This window comes from Dermochelys coriacea, chromosome 23 (genome assembly GCF_009764565.3).
Source record: "Dermochelys coriacea isolate rDerCor1 chromosome 23, rDerCor1.pri.v4, whole genome shotgun sequence".
Classification (NCBI taxonomy): domain Eukaryota; kingdom Metazoa; phylum Chordata; order Testudines; family Dermochelyidae; genus Dermochelys; species Dermochelys coriacea.
The window spans coordinates 855,523-872,409 of NC_050090.1; the positions used below are offsets into that span (position 1 = coordinate 855,523).

A 16,887-nucleotide genomic window follows, 5' to 3' on the forward strand; every position below is an offset into this window, starting at 1 on the left:
TCGCCCCATCAGCCTTTATTGTTACCGGCGCCTGAGCCTTTCGGAAACTCTCCTGCGCCTTTTAGTGGCGGAGCTCCCCATCCGGGTGGGCCCGAGAGACCTGGTTAGTGGCACAGGCCGTGACCCACCCCGGAAGCCAGGGTCTCTTTGTGGGATCGGGCCCTGTGTTGGTAGCTGTTCCACGTGCCCAAAGAGAACCCCCCTGCTGCCCTCATGGGGGAGGGAGGTCACAGCATCGAGACGGCCGGAGCTGAGGCGAAATCCCAACGCCCATTTGTGGGACTCTGGTGGCAATGGCAGGTGTCTGTCACCACTAGGGGGCACCACCTCTGGCCCAGCGCTGGGTCAAGGAGACTGGTTGGACCGGGGTGGGACGTGGGAACTGGGCCATGCTCTGGCTGGCTCGGGGGGGGGGGTCACAGGGCCTTTCCTCCTAGGGGGTCCTGATTCTCCTTGAACAACGGGAAGACAAATGTAATTAACCACCATCCCGCAGGCTGGCGTGGGACACAGTCTGGCAGCTTTAGCACCTCTCCTGCCTAGATAGTCCCTCATTTACCACCGGCTCGTTAGGACTGGGCATAACCTCTGGCCCCAGCTCAGAGGTGGCCTGGGGTCGGGCCAGCTCTGGGCGCGCTGGAAACAGACGGGTGGTGTGGCAGGTTTGATTGGCCAGAGGCTGCAGAAATATGGCCTGAGAATCGTTACAGCCGTTAGCTGGAAGCAGCTCGAATCTTTAACATGCACATGTGACGAAGCGGGACTGTTCTTAATGTTTCCTCTGAATAGTGTGGGGGTGCCTCAGCCTCTAGGGCTCTGCAATGATCATACACCCTCATCCCACCCCCTAGAGACGTAAGAACTGCCTAGGGGAAACTGAGGCACCCCCACACTATTCAGAGGTCCTCTTTGCCGGCCTCCCTCACCCCAGCACCCTGCCTGGAGCCTGGGCCCTGGGGCAGCTGCTCCCCGGGAGCCCCCCACAAGCCCTGCACCTTGACACTGGGTGCTGCAGTGTGCCAGGCCGGGCGGCGCTTTGGGCGGGGGGGGAGCTGGAGTTTGGGGGTGGGTTGCAGAACTGGGGTGGGGGTCCCCTGCAGCCCCCAGCACGGGGGGGCATAGACCCCATTTCCCCTCAGATCATGCTTTGGGGAGGGGCTGGTGTTTGGGGGTGGGTTGCAGAACTGGGGGGCGGGACCCCGGGGTGGGGGCCCGCTGCAGCCCCCAGCAGGGGTGGGCCATAGACCCCCCCCGGCTTTGTGGGGTTTCGGCACAAATTGGACCCGCCGGGGTCGCGGGCAGCTCGTGCCGGCGGGGGGGGTGGCGCTGCAGCCCCTCCCCCCACGCGCGGCCCCTCCCCCGCCCGGGCTCGGACCCGCTCCCGCCGCCTCCAACCGGCCAGAGCGGCGGGGAAGAGCCCGCCCCGTATGCAAAGGAGTAGGCGTGGCCTCCCCGTGCTGGGGGGGGGCGGGGGCGTGTCCCAGGTGAGGGCGGCTGCGATTGGGTATCCGCTCGCGGGGGCGGGAGCTCACCTGTGTGACGCGCCGAGGCGGGGGAGCGAGGATTGGTCGCGCTGCGCGAGGGGCGGGGCTCACCTGCGTGACGCGCGCGGCCGGGGCCGCGTCAGGCTCAGTCGCCGTGAGCCGCTCGCGGGGATGGGGCGCGCGGGGCTGGTGCTGATGCTGCTGGCCGCGCTCGGCGCTGGGGCCTGGGGCCACGAGAGGTTGGGGGAGCCCGCGGGGAGCCCCGCGCCGGGGCCGCCGGGTAAGGCCGGGGGGACCTGGGGGTGGGGCAGGGAGAACCGCCGGGACGGGGGCAGTGTGATAAGGGACGTGGGTGCTGAGCGGGTGTGGGGAGTGCGCTGGGGGAACCTGGGAAGACTTGTGGGGGGTGTTAGGAATGTGGGGGCATATGTGGGACCCCTGGGGAGAATGTAGGGGTGCGATCTGGGAGCATGGGTGAGGGATGGGGGGAGCCCTGTGGGGATAGGGGTGTAGGCTGAAGGGGGGTATTGTTCATTGGCTCCCCATGAATGTGGGCAGTAGAGTGGGGTGGGGGCGTGTGACCCCAGTTGCTGCCCTGGCAGCCTCCGGGTCAAACCCTGTGGCCGTAGCCAGGGGTGTGGATTGCTTCCCCTCCCCCAGTCCCGAGCTCTGCTGCTGGGGTTTTAACACCTGCCCAATGTACTTCAGGGCCAGGCTCTTTGCCAGGGACTTCACCCGCTGCCCTGCCCCTGCCCGGGGGCTGCGGGAGCCTCCTTTAGTTGGAGTCTCCAGCAAAAGGGAGCCAGTTTTGATACCGGGGTGGGGGGTTCACACCCCCCCCCAGCCCACCCTGGCTTAGTGAGACTTCCTGAAAGAGCGGCCTGGCAGGTGGTGGAAGTTCCCTGGCGCTGTGCAGCTGGATGGCGGGTGTGCGAGTGACTCGATTGGGCGGGGGAGCCCTAACAGCCACTGGAAGCGGACTCTTTGAGTCCCAGGGCACTGGCAGTGTGTTTGCTCTAGTGTCTCTGGCCAAAGGGTCCCCTCTGCCTGCTGCCCTCCCACCCCAGAAGTGGCTGCACCTCACTGAGGCTTAATAATTTGCCCCAGCCTTTGCGCTGTGTTCTCTGGCAGAGGGTCTGCAAGCTCTTTACTGAGGCTAAGCCTCCTGTAAGGTCCCTTTGCTGCCCCACTGTGGGCTGGGACCCCACTGTGCTAGGAGCTGTACAAACAAAGCAAAAAGGTGTCACCTGACCTAAAGAGCTGGTCTGCTGTCCATAAGGCGGGGTGGTAGAGCTGGGACCTGAACCCAGAAGTCCTAACCCCCGCACCCTGTCCTTTCACCACTAGGCCGAGTATCCTCTGTGTTATGCAGTGGTGGTGTAGCTCTGTGGGTCCCAGGATATTGGAGAGACAATGGGTGAGGTCATGTCTGTTATTGGACTAGCTGCTGTTGGTGAGAGAGCCAAGCTGGTAACAGAGATGACCTCCCCCACTTTGTCTCTGGGCTATCCTTTCCTGGGGTAGTGGCTCTAGAAATGGGCATTTTCATGCCCTTGCTCATCCCTGGAGGCGGATGGGATCAGGTTTCAATAGGAGAGTGCCTGCCTTCCCCCTCTAGTGACTTACCGCAGTGGTTCTCAACCAGGGGTGTGCTTACCCTGGGGGGTACGCAAGTCCATCCACTCATCTGGAGATTTTACAACAGGCTACATAAAAAGCCCTAGCAAAGTCCATACATGCTAAAATTTCACACAGTGACTTGTTTATACTGCTCTATGTACTATCTAATGAAATGTAAGTGCCATATTTTTATGCCAATGGGTTTAGTGTATAATTATATGGTAAAAGTGAGAAAGTTGGCAATTGTTCAGTAACAGTGTGGCTGTGACACTTCCGTATTTTTATGTCTGATTTTGTAAGCAAGTGTTTAAGTGAAGTGAAACTTGGGGTACGCAAGACAACTCAGACTTCTGACAGGGGTACAGGAGTCTGGAACGGTTGAGCGCCAGTGGCTTACAGTCAGCAGAACTTGTGTCCTGGGCACAGATCTCCCTTTGTGACTGGACCACAACACTCACTCCCCACCTTGCCCCACACTAGGGATTGGCAGCACCAGAACTAGTTGTTGGAGGGGCTGGAGGGAAAGGGACAATGGTGGGGCTCTCGGAGCTAGGATCAGGTTACCTGGGCCAGTCGCATCTGGCTAAGGGCAGCCCCAGGCAGCTCGCCATGGGGGGGAGCCAAGACCCAGGCTGCAGGGGAACTGAGCAGTGCAGACCCTGGGGCGGAACCGTGGTTCACAGGTGAAGAGGGTGCCAGGCACTTCGCCATTTCTCTGGTATATTGTGCAATCCTCTGTAACCCAGAACTATCCCGGCCCCCGCAGTGTCAAGATGGCTCCACCGCCCTGCTGCTCTGACTCTGTGCCGACTGAAGGTCATTGGCCTCTAGCAGGAAGCTTCCTCTCCCCACCCCACATCCACTATGTCAACAACATAACTTCCTGGTGAGCGCAGGCTGCTTGCGGCCCCAGCGCTGGCTGCTCTGAGGGGCCTGGCCTCCTACGGGTGAGCTCACCCTGCACCAGTGTCATCCAAGTGGTGAATTTAAACAGGGCTAATTAAACGGGTGCAACCCTCAGGGTGGCTGCTCCGATTTGGGTTGAAGAACAGCTTGTTGCTGCTTAACCTAAACCTGTTCCTGCTAGCTAGAGGAAACCTGAGTACTCACACAGATTTGCACTGTTTAACTGGACTTGGCTTTTAAATAGATATAAATGGCATTGATTTACCCCTGTAGACAAGTCTGTTCTGAGGGTGTAATGTGCAGAGACACAGAGGGGCCCCGGGAACGCGATAGCTCCCCAGAGCTAAAACTTTGGGGTGGCAAAGATGAAGGGACTTGCCCTTCATTGAGGCTGTGTGGTCTGGAGACTTGGGACCTGCCAATTCAGGGCTGTCTGAAGAATTTCAGTGGGGTGCCGGTGAGGCCGAAGTGCGAGAGCGTCACAAGGGGTAGCCTCAATTGTTACTGGACACGTGCAGTCTGTGGGATGCTGAATTCACACACGTGGTGTGGGAGCCGGTCACCCTCCTGCACTCAAAGGGCTGTTAAAACATTGTTAATCACATCTATTATGGGAGCATCTAAGGGCTGGCTGAGGACTGCCGGGTGTGTGAGCACAGGCCAGGAGGCTCTCCTGCAGCGGCTGCATCTCCAAACCCTTCCCAAGTGCTGCTAGTGCCATCGCTGTTCTGTGCCCTGCACAGCACTTTCCTCCCGTGCAAGATGGCTATGGCTCGGGTTATTTCCCATGTTTCTCCAGGCCAGGGCAGCTCGATTTCTGGCCTTGGGGCAGGGAAACTCAGGGGGTGTGTGTGTGTGTGTGTGTGTGTGTGTGTGTGTGTCTGAGTCTCCTTGTGCCGTTGTTTGTACGGCGCTGTCATGAAGCGGGACAGTTCTTAATGTTTCCTCTGAATATTGTGGGGGTGCCTCAGTTTCCCCTATGCAGTTAAGTCTCTAGGTGGTGGGATAAGGGTGTATGATCGTTGCAGAGCCCTAGAGCGCAGGTGTGGGCAGGGGTCTGGACACAGAGAATGGCCGACACCCTGTTTCCTGGCCACTGATGGCCTGGGCCCTTCCCCCCTGCAAGGTGAGAGCTAAAGGGTTGGAAAACAAAGGAATCCAGTGACCTCCTGGCCCGGGAAAGGGACAAAGCCCAGAGGAGTGGGGGCTGGAGAGAGTCAGTTTGGGGTTGGCTGGGGACATGGAGTGAAGTGCAGACGGGGTTGTCTGGCTCACTGTCCCCCAAAATGGACCCGGCTGAAGGGTCCTGTTCTCTGCACCTACAAGCTCTGTGTTAGACCATGTTCCTGTCGTCTAATAAAGCTTCTGTTTTACTGGCTGGCTGAGAGTTTCGTCTGACGGCAGAGTTTGGGGGCAGGACCCTCTGGCTTCCCCAGGACCCCCCTGGGCGGACTGGCTGTGGGAAGCGCATGGAGGGGCAGAGGATGCTGGATGCTCCGAGGTCAGACCCAGGAAGGGGGAAGCCGGGTGAGCTGTGTGTCCTGCAGACAGGCTGCTCCCAGAGAGGAGACTCCCCCCGAGTCCTGACTGGCTTCGTAGGGAGCAGGTCCAGAGCATCGCCTGGGGACTCCGTGACAGGTGCAAAGTGCCACTCTTCTGACACTGGCTGCTTCATGCCCGCTCTGCAATGGGTTAAACGCCTGCCCTGCTGTGCAGGGCAGCAGAAATGGTGCCCACGGGGCTGGCAGCTCCTCCGGAACCTGGTGTGTGACCCACACCTCCCCTGGCTTGTCAGCCGTGCCTGTGCCAGCCATGAGTCATGAGGCGGATGTGAACTGCTCTCCTCAAACCACAGTGGCCTGGCTGGGGAGGGCATGTGCCAGGGGTCACAGCAAGGTGATAACTACGCTGCTGCGTGCGTCATGTCTCAAGTGCTGGGTCATCTCTGCCCGGTCCAATGGCAGGTCACTTGCTTCCGGTGAGGCGGGGAGGGTTGTAGTGGAGATGTGAGAAACTCCAGCAGGTAAATACTCACTCAAATCCTGCCTCTCCATTGGCAGGGAGGAAGCAACTTGCATTTAAACTTGGCTGGGCACACTGGAGTGGCCTCTGATGGGAATAGAATTATTCTTTGCAATCCCCCCATTGTGCCAGGTGCTGTACACACCTGGGAGCTGCCCACACCAGTGGGTCACAGGGCGACACAGTTCCTGGCCCAATGAGGTCACAGTCTCATTGGTGGCTCAGAACTTCCTCTCTCAGGTCCTACGTGTCTGGGATTATAGAACAAACCCGCAGCAAAGAGAAGCAGAACAAACAGGTTCACAGCGTCTGTCTCCCCCTGCCCCTCCCTGTGTCTGAGTGGAGTGAATCATAGCTCCGTCTCTCCATGAATCCCTCTGTTCCAAGGAAAGCAGGAGGAACTCGGTGTTGTCTAGAGTGGAGGTGGGACTCCGGTTGGCAGTGGGAAGTAAAGGAGTGCATGTCTGGCTCAGGCCCTGCCTGCAGTGAGCAGTGCGTGTGCTGAGAGGACGCTGGCCTAGTGAGCTCTGGTGCATTGAACAAACCCCAGGGAAGGCCCAGCCCCTGGCAGCTTTAGTCGAGTAGCACCACCAAGGAGCACCCTTGCTGAGAGGGGCCATAGAGAGCAGGGATCCGGGGCTTTCCCATGTCTCCTGCCTCTCTGCCTTGCTTCCACTGTGAGCTGCAGTAGGGTAGGGAAAGGGCTGAGCGTGCTAACAGATAACAGCGCCTCTCTGACCTCACACACATGTGGCTTGGGCACCAGGGGCTTGAGCCAGCAGCCCACTGAGGCCAGTGGGTTGGATCAGGCCCTGGGAGGGGACTGCTTTGGGGCAGGGAGTGTCTCTTGGTTAGTGGGGGGCCCTGGGCTGGGACTGAGGCTCTGAGATGCTACTCCCATGTAAATAATGGTGCCAAGCACCCTCAGAAAACGGAGCGTCTGGGGGTTTGGGTTATTGCAGAGCCGCGGCTCCGGGGCGTGAGCCAGAGTGAAACTGTGGGTGGCAGAGCCAGTCCAACCTGTTCTGGGTACCGTCACCAAAGGCTCTGGCCGGAATAGCTTGTGCCGGGAACAGGTGCTCTGGTGCTCTCGCGGGGGGGGGGGGGGGGGGGCTCCAGTTGCCCGGCCTGGCAGCTGGCATTCCTGGCACTCGCAGCGCTGGAGGAGTGATGGGAGGCTCGAGCCTCTGTTCCTGCAGCTTCCTCCCCTCCCCGGCTCCCTGATCAACCAGCCGAAGGGCTTTTGCAGGGGGCCCCACGGAAGCCTTTGGCTGCCTTTCCTGGAAGCTGCATTAGGGGCTTGTCTTGTCTGGCAGAATAGCTTGGCATGGAAAGCTGCTTTGATCCCTTTGTTTTCTAACTCCTCCTTCCTCTTCCCAGCCCCATGGGCTGAGGGGTCTGGGGACAGATACGCTGGCTGAGGGGCTGGGCACAGAGACTTGTTTCATTGCTACCTGCCTTTTAAAGGTGACTTACAAAGGGGCTGGGGGGAGGCCGCTGGGCTTGAGTCTTTGCTGCTTTATGGTGGCTCAAGCCTGAAAGGGTTAAAATAAACGACTGAGCCTTTGGGGCCTGGCTAGCCCCTGGTTGGCCGTGTGCCTGCAGAACAGCAGGCTTAGCCTGCAGCAGGCACTTGGGGAAGTGAGGTCTGATTTATGGAGCACCAAGGGGTTTTTATGGGGCCCCCCCGAGGAGCTGGGAACTCAGCGACTGTTAGCTGGCAGCCTCCCTGCCCCTTATGGGAGGAGTGCATTGTAAACAGGCCGGGACCTTGGATCCCCTGGGGTCACGGTTCTGTTGGAGAAAGCTGGTCAGGTCTGCATCTGGGTCACTCGGGGCTCTTCCCGTGCTGGTGGCCCGATGTGCAGCTCCTGGCGCAGGGGCGGAGCTGGGATTGCGCAATGGGGGATTTCTGTAAACGTCTGGCTCTGTCCAGGCGGGAGGGGCCTGGCTGTGGAGGTATTGCTGGCTCCTAGTGCCCTGGGTGTCTGACCGTTTTAAGGGGGGTTGACATCCCTGTGCTTCGTCCCAAGCAAGACGAAGGTGCTGGAGAGCTGGCTTGAGCGCTGCTTGTGGCCCCAAGGCTGCCCTCCCGCTTTGCTTGCTGATTTGGGCGAACGCTCCCCTGGCTGTATGCAGGCGCCTCAGGTGCAGAGTTAATCCCGACCTGGCCTAGGCACTGACAGGGGAGGGGAAAGGAGGAGACCTGCTTCCACCTGGGCCTTTTCAGAAACAACACAGAAAGCAAAGTCCCCAACAGCCTCTGAGTGTTTCCTGCTTTCCCCTCGGCCTCCTGCCAGCCCTTTGCTAAATCCCCGTTTACCAACCACGGAACCGGTCCTGGAACCAGGAAGCATTTGGAGGGTCTAATTTAGAAACTGCTTTGCAAGAAGTGCTGTGAAAACCAGAAAGCATTTTGGGGGCTCCAGGGGAGGGGGGCGCCCCTCACTATTATACGCAGCCCTGGGGAGAGCTGGGATTCTTGGCCCATCATGGCCCTGGTCCTGCAGCTGCGTGAAGAAACTGAGCTCTACCCAGCTGAGCAATGGCTGCAACGCTCTGGCCCAGTTCTTGGCCTGGCATCCCAGGCAGTCGCTTGCACCATGTGCAGATGCCTGAACCTCACTGTCCTGGGTGGGGGGGATCAGAGCCAAGGTCCAAGGGCTACAACCCCAGTTGGGGGGCCTCTAACCTGAGCTCCACCACCCAGGGCTTTGGCCCTGGACAGCGGGACTCAGGCTTCTGCCCTGGGCCCCAGCGAGTGTAATGCCAGCCCCGGCAACCCCATGAAAACTGGGTCCCGACCCCAGTTTGAGAACTGCTGCTCCAGCACCTGCCAAACCCCAGTGGATGGGAGCAGGTCTGAGCAGCACTCGCTCTGCAGTGGTTAGATGGCTGCCGAGGGGGGGCCCCCTCCGTGCAGTGTCCTCTTTGCTGAGCTGCCGTTTTGGGCTTTCTCCTGGCCACAGGAGGAGCTCCCTGTAGGCAAGGCCACTTCCTTGCCCACCATGCCGACTAACACCTGGCTGGGCGTGCTGAGCTTATCGCTGACGAGACACCTCTCTCTGCTTTCGTCTCCAGAGTTCTGCCTCTTGCCCAAGGTGGTGGGCAGGTGCCGGGCCGCCTTCCCGCGCTGGTGGTACAACGCCACAAGCCAGGCATGCCAGCGTTTCACCTACGGTGGCTGTGGGGCCAACCTCAACAACTTCTTGGTGGAGGCCGACTGCCAAGCGAGGTGCACGGTGGCCGCAGGTGAGTGCACGGGGGGGTCCCGCTGTCGTTTTGGGCTGCGGCCTCGTGTGGCCTGTCTGCTGCATAGCTTGGCAGAAGGCCTAGGGAGCTGTGGGGTGCTCGGCCCACTTCCTTCGGCTGCTCGGGTGCAGCACACGCCTGCCAGCCAGGGAACGTTAAGGCAGGGTTGGGGACCGAGCGGGAGCAGAAGGAGACTAGGGAAGAAATGTCTCTTGCCCCTGAACTGCTCAGAGGCCCAATGGGCTCGCGGCGAAAGGGCTGGGACTCAGAGTCTGTGTAACGGACAATAATCTGTCCTGGCTCTGGTCGGACTGGGCGCGCCTGGCTCCAGGGAACCCCAAGCTCGGCTGCAAGGCAATAGATCTCCAGGTGCGGTACCAATAGCCAGAGGGCACTGATGCGGTCTCCTCTAGCAGGCTGGCCTAGTGTAGGGGGAACGCTTGGCTTGCGCGTTTCGCTCTCAGCGCAGGTCTGACGTTAAACCCCCTTGATTTCCAGATGGGAAGGATGTGAATGAGATTCCGCAGGCCAGTCAGAGAATTGTGCAGAGTGCAGATGGTGAGCATCAGGAGCCCCTGCCGCTTGCGGGGGGTGGTTCCAGCTGATCTGTAGGGACCAATCCTGCTCCTCGTCCTGGGACAGAGCCCTCTTAGGGCTCTCCCAGCCCTGACTTTGATAAACAGGACATGCTGAGTGGCTCCTTGCTGGGGCCGGGCGCCTTTCCCTCACGAGGGGCTGGCCTGGAACCCCCCTGACATGTCCGTTTTCTCTCTCTCTCCCTGTCCCAGAGGAGTCCCCTGGGCGTGTCCAGCCGGCCAATGACACTTTCACCTACGAAGGTAACATTTCTCCACGTCTCTGGGGAGGCTCGTCTGCCCCATGGGCCAGGTCCCCATGGGCAGGGCAGTGAGGCCACATGCCGGGGGTGGGTGTCCGGAGAACTGGTCACGCTGCCCCCTCGCCGAGCGGCGACTCGCAGGGAGATCCAAGCGGCGCTGGCAGCAGCAGAGACGAGGGGCTTGGTTCCCTGTGCTCCTGGGGCTGCGTCCGTCTGCCGCACTTCTGCAGTGCCAGGACGGACGCTGGCTGGAGCAGGTGACCTAGGCCTGAACTCCCCTGGAGACAGGTTACTGAGCCTGCCCCACTGGGACGATGCACCAAGTGTGTTCGCCTAGGGAAAGCAAGACGGGTCCTGCTGGGGGCAGCAGTTCCTCTGTCCTGGGCTGCTGGGGGGCAAGGGGGGTCCCTTGATGTGCTGCACCTGGTGGGGGGGGAATAAGCATGCCCCCCTGATCTAGGCAAGAGCTTTAATGCTGCTCCCTCGCCCTGCCTGTGCCCAGAACGCTGCCTGGCCAAAGCCGCCACTGGCCTGTGTCGTGCCTCCTTCCCACGCTGGTGGTTCGACGTGGAGACCAAAACCTGCCGCCAGTTCACCTATGGGGGCTGCAGAGGGAACTCGAACAACTACCTGAGTGAGGTGGAGTGTCTGGCCCGGTGCTCAGGTGAGTGCGGCCCGGTGTGGGCCTCTGAGGGCTGGGTCTGCACCTCCTGATGCCCCGACGCCTTGTGCTAAAGGGCTAGGAGCTGGGGACAGTCCCTGGGCGACCTCTGTCCCTGCCCCATCAAACCGCCTGGGACCGGCTGAGTGGCCGTGGTCGGTACCCAGCCAACTGACCAGGGAGGTGCTCCTGGCGCCGGGAGGAGTGCAGTGGTAGAAGCAGGCTCACTCACTGGCCGCTTTGGGCGTCTCCTTGTAAGGCAGAGCTGGTGCTGTGGGGCAGGGAGTGGGGAGCCAAGTCCCTGTACTAATGCACTGACCTGTCACCCCGCCTGTCTGGCCCCTGCCGCGCTGCCTTCCCCCGCTGGAACTACGACCCAGCTGCCCGGGCCTGCAAGCAGTTCATCTACGGGGGCTGCAAGGGGAACAAGAACAACTCCCTGCAGGAGGAGCTGTATCTGCGCCAGTGCAGCGGGGCTTCAGGTGGGGGAGATGCCTGCTCCTTGGGAGCCGCTCGTTGCCCCCCATGGGGCGGAGGCGGGGGCAGCTCCCTGCAGGGAGGCAGGGTTTAGGTAGGGGGCTGGCTGGCTGGCAGAGCTCTGGGTTGGCCGGCACAGCCCTGGGGATTGCTGTTTGTGTGGGGCGCTGGGCTGGGCCCTTGGCTGGCTGCTGACCCTGGGAGTTGGAAGACACTCGGGGCTAGGCAGGAAAGGGGCTGTCTAGGGCACAGCCCATCTCAATCCCCCCTTTCCCTCTTGCAGGGGGCGCTGAGGGGCCGGAGCTGGGCGTTCACTCCACCAGAGGTAAGCGGCGCTCGAGCGCTCTGTCTGCCATGTGGTCTGGGTGGGATCCCCGTGGCCGGGCTGGGCTCCGCCCTGGGCCTGGGGACGTGGGCATGGCTGGCCCTGGCTCCAGCTGGGATCTCCCCACTCCTTGACTCCTACTGCTCTGCTCAGGCTGTGCCGGGAGGGGTCTGGGGCTGCAGAGCAGGAGCCTGCGCTGCGTGTTCCCGGCTGGTGGGGAAGGCTCCAAACCCTGCAGCTCACCAGGCCTCTCCTCCCCACAGTGGTGGCCCTGGCCATGCTGCTGGCCATCCTCATCGCTGTCCTGCTGGGCTCTGTGGTCGTCGTCTTCGTCTGGCTGTGCAGGAGGAACCGGGAGCTGTCCCTGAGCGTGCCCTGGAGCCCCCTGGATGACAAGGAGTACCTGATGAGCAATGCCTACACGCTGTGAGGCCGGGTGCCGGCCCAGGGGCTGCCCCTGCTCTGCTGGGCTTCAGCCATGTGTATACAGCAGAGAGCGGCACGTGTCCGGAGAGGGTGACTTGAACCGGCACCAGCCGGGTCTGTAGGAATATCCCTGGGTTATAAACTCCCCGCGCCAGCAGCCGCTGTGTGTTTGTGCCCCGGCCACACAGGCGGGGCCTGCGCTGCACCAAGGGCTCTTTTTTGTGGTCTTGATTCCACTTTTTTAAACTTGTTTTTTACCAGAATAATTAGTGTGAAAACTGCTAGTGGCAGATACCTGAGGTCTCAGACACCTGCCCACCCAGCCTCAGCTGGCAGGGCCTCGCTGGGGATTTGGGGCATCTGGTGCTGTTCCTCTGCTTATCAAGCCTTTATAATCGTGGGGGGCGGGGGGGTTGTCTAGTTGGCAGAGACTTAAATAGCCAGATCCACATGAGTGCTGGCCACTCACAGCCCATACCTGCCTGGGGTGCTGTGGGCCCCCGTTCCCTAAAGGGCGGAGCGGCTGCTGGGGGTCCCGCCCTGCGGGGCTGCTCAGGGAGCTGGTGGTAGGATGTCCCCGGCATGGGCGTCGTGAGCGTCGGAGATATAAATGCACAGTGGGGGGAAGAGCTACGTGCCCCACAGGCAGGCGGTCTGGAATTCTGTGAGCAGCCTGCCCAGCCCCCAACTGCCCCCCTCTGCTCTGCCTCCTGTTGCCACTGAGCAGCTGATTTGCCTGGGGGACCCATCTCCTCCTGGCCCCTGCCTAGTAGGCCCCAAGGCATCTCTAGGGCAGCAGTGGCTCCTGCCCTGCAGCGTGGCGCACACACGGTGCTATGCTGGCTGCAGCTTCCTGGTCAGACCTGTCCTGGCTCCAGGCACGTGGGTGCCATGGGATTGGGGTGGCAGCACTGTGTGTGGGGTGGGTGACCCAAACCCTGTCCCTGAACCTGGTGTAACACCAGGTGCCAGGAAGTTCCTGGGCTGGAGGGGTCCAGCACTGCCTCGGCCCTGACTTCCTTGTGGGTGTATCCTTCTTCCCCCCGCCCCCCCCCCCCGCTTCCTAGTGAGTGTCTGACCTGAGTCCTCCCATGGGCCAGCAGCAGTGGCTGCAGCGCTGAGAGACAGGCAGCTGGTTGCTTGAGACCAGCTCCCTGCCCCTTGGGCTCGCAGGGAGTGGGTGTGTTAGGCCCTGTTAACTCTTCAGGGCTCTGCAGCTGTGGGCTGGGTAGCCCTCAGGGCAGCTGGAAGAGGGCATGGGCAAGTCCATGCCAGGGAGGCCAGCAACACTGCACCTGAGCAGGCCACCCCCTCCTTGCAGAGCAGTGCTCCTGGTCTGTGCCAGTGCCGGGGATTCCAGCAACTCTGCCCCTGACCAGGCCACCCCGTCCCTGGTCCTGGGACGGCAGAGCAGGGCAGTTCTGGCCTGCAGGGTGCTCCAGTGGCTTGTACTAACCAGAGCTGAGTGCAGCCCATGCTCCCATGCCTTTCCATAGCATAAACCTCATTGAAACACCCCAGGGACCAGGAACCGGTCTGGCTGGGTCTCCCCTGGGCCAAGTCCCTGGAGCAAGTTGTGGCTGTGGGGCACTTACTCCCCCATTCCAGCTCTGCCTCCGCTCTGTGTCCGACACCAGCCGGCACCTGGGCCCGCTGCAGGCACCTGGCTCCCTGTACTATCAGGGTGGGCAGGGCCTGTTCTAGCGTCTAAGTCCTGTCACTGGCAGTCTTTTTACAGTGGGGGGGGGGGGGGCATGGAACATGCTGGGCGCTTGCCCCGGTGAGCTGTTAAATTTGTTTTTTACACTGAGATTTCTTTGAATAAAGGAAAAAAGGAACCAGTTCCTCTCCTGTGCCTGCCTCCAGCCTGGGCCCCAGCCCTACCCGCACACCTGTGAGCATCGCACATGCTGTGATGCTTTAATGGAGATAAGCTGAGTGCACAGGGGTGCACTTTCTCCTCCCCCCCAAGATGGGAGCTGCTCTCCCATCCCTCGAGTGCTGGGGGACTCAGGAATAGCTGGGGCCGAGCGTTGGCCGTTGTCTCCCTGCCCAGGCTGGGCTGCAGGGCCAGGGCTAGGTTGAGGGGCCACACAACCCATCCAGGTGCAGCGATATGCAGAGCAGGGAGATCAGCCCCATGAGTCCATCTGTGTCGCTGCTGGGTTGGAGGGCAGAGCCAGCTGCTAAGGGACACATGCCATGGGATGGTACCAGTGCTGCAGCCAGGGCTGGCTGGGCCAAGGGCTGGCACCGTACTGGGTTAGTCTGGGTCAACCCATGCCAGGCTTTGGATGGGCACTGAGCTAAGCCAACCTTGGACCTGGCCCCTTTGGCTGAAGCTTGTGGGCAGGTGCCTTGTGCCACATGCTGGGGGGTTGCTGCAGGGCTCCTGGTGCGCTCACCGGTGTCTGTCCAAGGCAGAGCAGGGGGTGGCACCGGGCGCTGGAGGGGCAAGAGTATCGGTATAAAATGGAAACGAGGTTGGTGCTGAAGCTTTTATTTACACAAGACCCCCATGGGTTGTGGAGATGTCCAGGCCCCACTGCCCAGCTGTGTCACCTCCTCAGCCCCCTGGGGGCTCCTCTCACAGTGGAGGGGACCAGTCCCCTGGGTCTTTGGTGCCCATGGAGCAGGGCCCTGGGCAGAAGTCTCCACACCCACAATCGCTGTTCCCCAGTGCCCACAGGGGGCAGAGCAGAACTGAGAGCAGCCCTGAGGCTGCTCTAACTGCAGGTCCCAGCACAAAGGTGTACAGCAGCCTGCACCCCTGCAGCAGCACTGGCTAACGGCCTTGTGCCTCCCCCAGTTGCTAGCTCCATATTCACTCTAGCACACAGGGCAGAATCACTGGAGGCCCCACAAAGGGGAGAAGAACCCAAGCGTGCTGGCTCTGGATCCCAGCCATAGCCCAGGCTGCCTGCACTGAGCCTGCAGCACCAGGCTGCCTCTGTCCTGCAGAGTAGAGGGGGTAGAGGACAGCGTCCGTGTGCCCCTGCCATGCTCCAGCAGCTGGGCTGAGTTCTGGCCTCGATGCCCTGGTCTGCAGCCAGGGTTCAATACAGTGCCTAGCTGGCTTCCTGCAGCCTGCACTGGTTCTGTGTCTAGCAGGGGCACGTGGCTCATGGGGGCAGCAGCAGGAGCCTCCTACCCTGGGATCCCCTCCTCTGACCTCTGCAGTGGCCGAGCATCCTCCAGCCGCCTGGGGGTTCCTGCTGGCCAGGGACCAGCCATGTGCTCATCTTCCCCAGCTGCAGTGGCCTGGCCCAGCACTGCTAGGAGATAAAGCCTGGGTCAGAGACGTTCAACTCCTTGCGCTCCCGGAGCCCAGCCTGCAGCTGCGCTGCAGAGCTGGATCAGGCCCAGCCCTGCTGCTATTAGCTGGACCATGGGCAATATGGGGTCCCCCCCAGCTGTGCAGCCCTGGACACAGCCCCCAGAATCACCTCGGCTTAGCACTTGGCACAGGCCTCTTCTGCTTCCCTCAGGGGCCAAAAGGGATTGTCTTTGCCTGGCAGGGGGAATGGGCCCAGCTGGGAGCTCCCATTAACACGAGCATCGCTTAGCTCCAGCCCTGGAGCTGCCCTGGGCCAGGGCCCCTGCTGTATCTGCTGGCTTGAGGCTGTTCCCCGGGCAAGCAGCCAGGCCCCCCTGGGACCCCGAGAGTTCACACAGCAAAGGCTCGGTGCCGGTTCTGTACCTGAAGTGCTGGGCTGGGCCTGGAACCAGCTGGTGCTCACCTGACGAAGACGTACAGCATATGGCCTGGGTCAGAGATGAACACCCTGCAGGTGGGAATAGTCCATCAGTCAGGGCCAGCGGGCCCATCCCCCTGGCCTCTGGGCCCCACCAAGCTGTACTTTCCTCCCAGCCTCCCTGGGGGTGTCAGTCCCCCTTTCACACAGAGGGAGCTGCCCCAGGGGGCAGTGTCAGGGGAGGTGGTTCCTGAACCCAGCTCACTTGGGGTCAGGCCCGACCCTGCCTTGTCTCCCTATGGGGCCATGGGGCTTGGTCACAGGAGCAGCCTGCTTTCGAGGCACCGGCTCAAGCCCCGCTGGCTGCACGAGGCACCCGCTGAGCCTGGGGAGAGCCACAGCCAACCCCTGCCATCGACTGCCATGGGAGGCAACACGCCAGAGGGGTCTGAGCTTGGGGCAGGCTGACAGCCAGGACTCCTGGGTTCTCTCCTCAGCTCTGGGAAGGGAGTGGGGTCTGGTGGTTGGGGTGGGGGTGGGGGGGCTGGGAGCCAGGACTCCTCAGTTCTGTCCCTTGCTCTGGGAGGGGAGTGGGCTCTAGTGGTCAGAATGGGGCTGGGAGCCAGGACTCCTGGGTTCTCTCCCCTTGTGGATTCCCTGCCTGCAGCTCAGGCCGCCCTCCTATTACTTAGGCCAGCTCCCCTCCCTGCCTGGGCCCCTCGCCAGCTCCGCTCCCTGCCTGGGCCCCTGCCGTGGGGGGGGCAAGGGAGATGCTGAGTCACTGGGGGAGCAGCCAAGCCCCTTGTTGCACCAGAGTCAGAGAGCAGCCTCGGGCACCCTGCAGCACTGGCCCCTCTCTGGGCAAAGAGCCAGGGAGGGAGACACTAGCAGCCAGGCCCAAGGCCACCCGGAGCCCTCATAGCTCTACACTGGGGCAGGGCACCTCGCACAGAGTCTGGGGTGGAGCTGAGAGAACACCCAGGAGTCCTGGCTCCCAACCCCCTGCTCTGACCATCTCCCAGGCAATGTTACCCGGGATTAACCTCTTGTGCCACTCCCGGGGTTTGCTCAGCCCCTACCAGCTGGGGGTCCCGCTGAGCCGGCCTGGTCAACCCAACTGGGGGGTGGGGGGGAAGAGTTCAAGGCCCATGGGTGGCTGTGTGTGTGGAGGTGACAGGCGG

General features: G+C 61.6%; 1 protein-coding gene across 3 annotated transcripts; it reads left to right on the forward strand.

The window, feature by feature from the left end:
- The first annotated feature begins 1,606 nt into the window (after positions 1-1,606).
- On the forward strand, positions 1,607-13,849 carry SPINT2 (serine peptidase inhibitor, Kunitz type 2). Of its 3 annotated transcripts, XM_043501446.1 has the most exons (8): positions 1,607-1,764; positions 9,114-9,284; positions 9,783-9,842; positions 10,073-10,123; positions 10,625-10,792; positions 11,102-11,265; positions 11,544-11,585; positions 11,849-13,849. In XM_043501446.1, exons 1-8 carry the CDS (start codon positions 1,656-1,658, stop codon positions 11,951-11,953), a joined length of 870 nt encoding a protein of 289 aa, XP_043357381.1. In that variant the 5' UTR covers positions 1,607-1,655; the 3' UTR covers positions 11,954-13,849. The 3 variants fall into 3 exon arrangements, with proteins under 3 accessions (XP_043357381.1, XP_038238071.1, XP_038238074.1); XM_038382143.2 differs by lacking the exon at positions 11,102-11,265 and having other exon boundaries at positions 10,625-10,786; XM_038382146.2 differs by lacking the exons at positions 9,783-9,842; positions 11,102-11,265 and having other exon boundaries at positions 10,625-10,786.
- The last annotated feature ends 3,038 nt before the right edge of the window (positions 13,850-16,887 follow it).

What these genes read in the sequence shown, in the direction of transcription:
- SPINT2 (XM_043501446.1), top strand. Translation starts at nt 1,656, where the DNA reads ATGGGGCGCGCGGGGCTGGTGCTGATGCTGCTGGCCGCGCTCGGCGCT. An exon ending in GAGGTGCACGGTGGCCGCAG is followed by an intron (nt 9,285 to 9,782) that starts GTGAGTGCACGG and finishes CTTGATTTCCAG; the next exon opens with ATGGGAAGGATGTGAATGAG. An exon ending in AATTGTGCAGAGTGCAGATG is followed by an intron (nt 9,843 to 10,072) that starts GTGAGCATCAGG and finishes TCCCTGTCCCAG; the next exon opens with AGGAGTCCCCTGGGCGTGTC.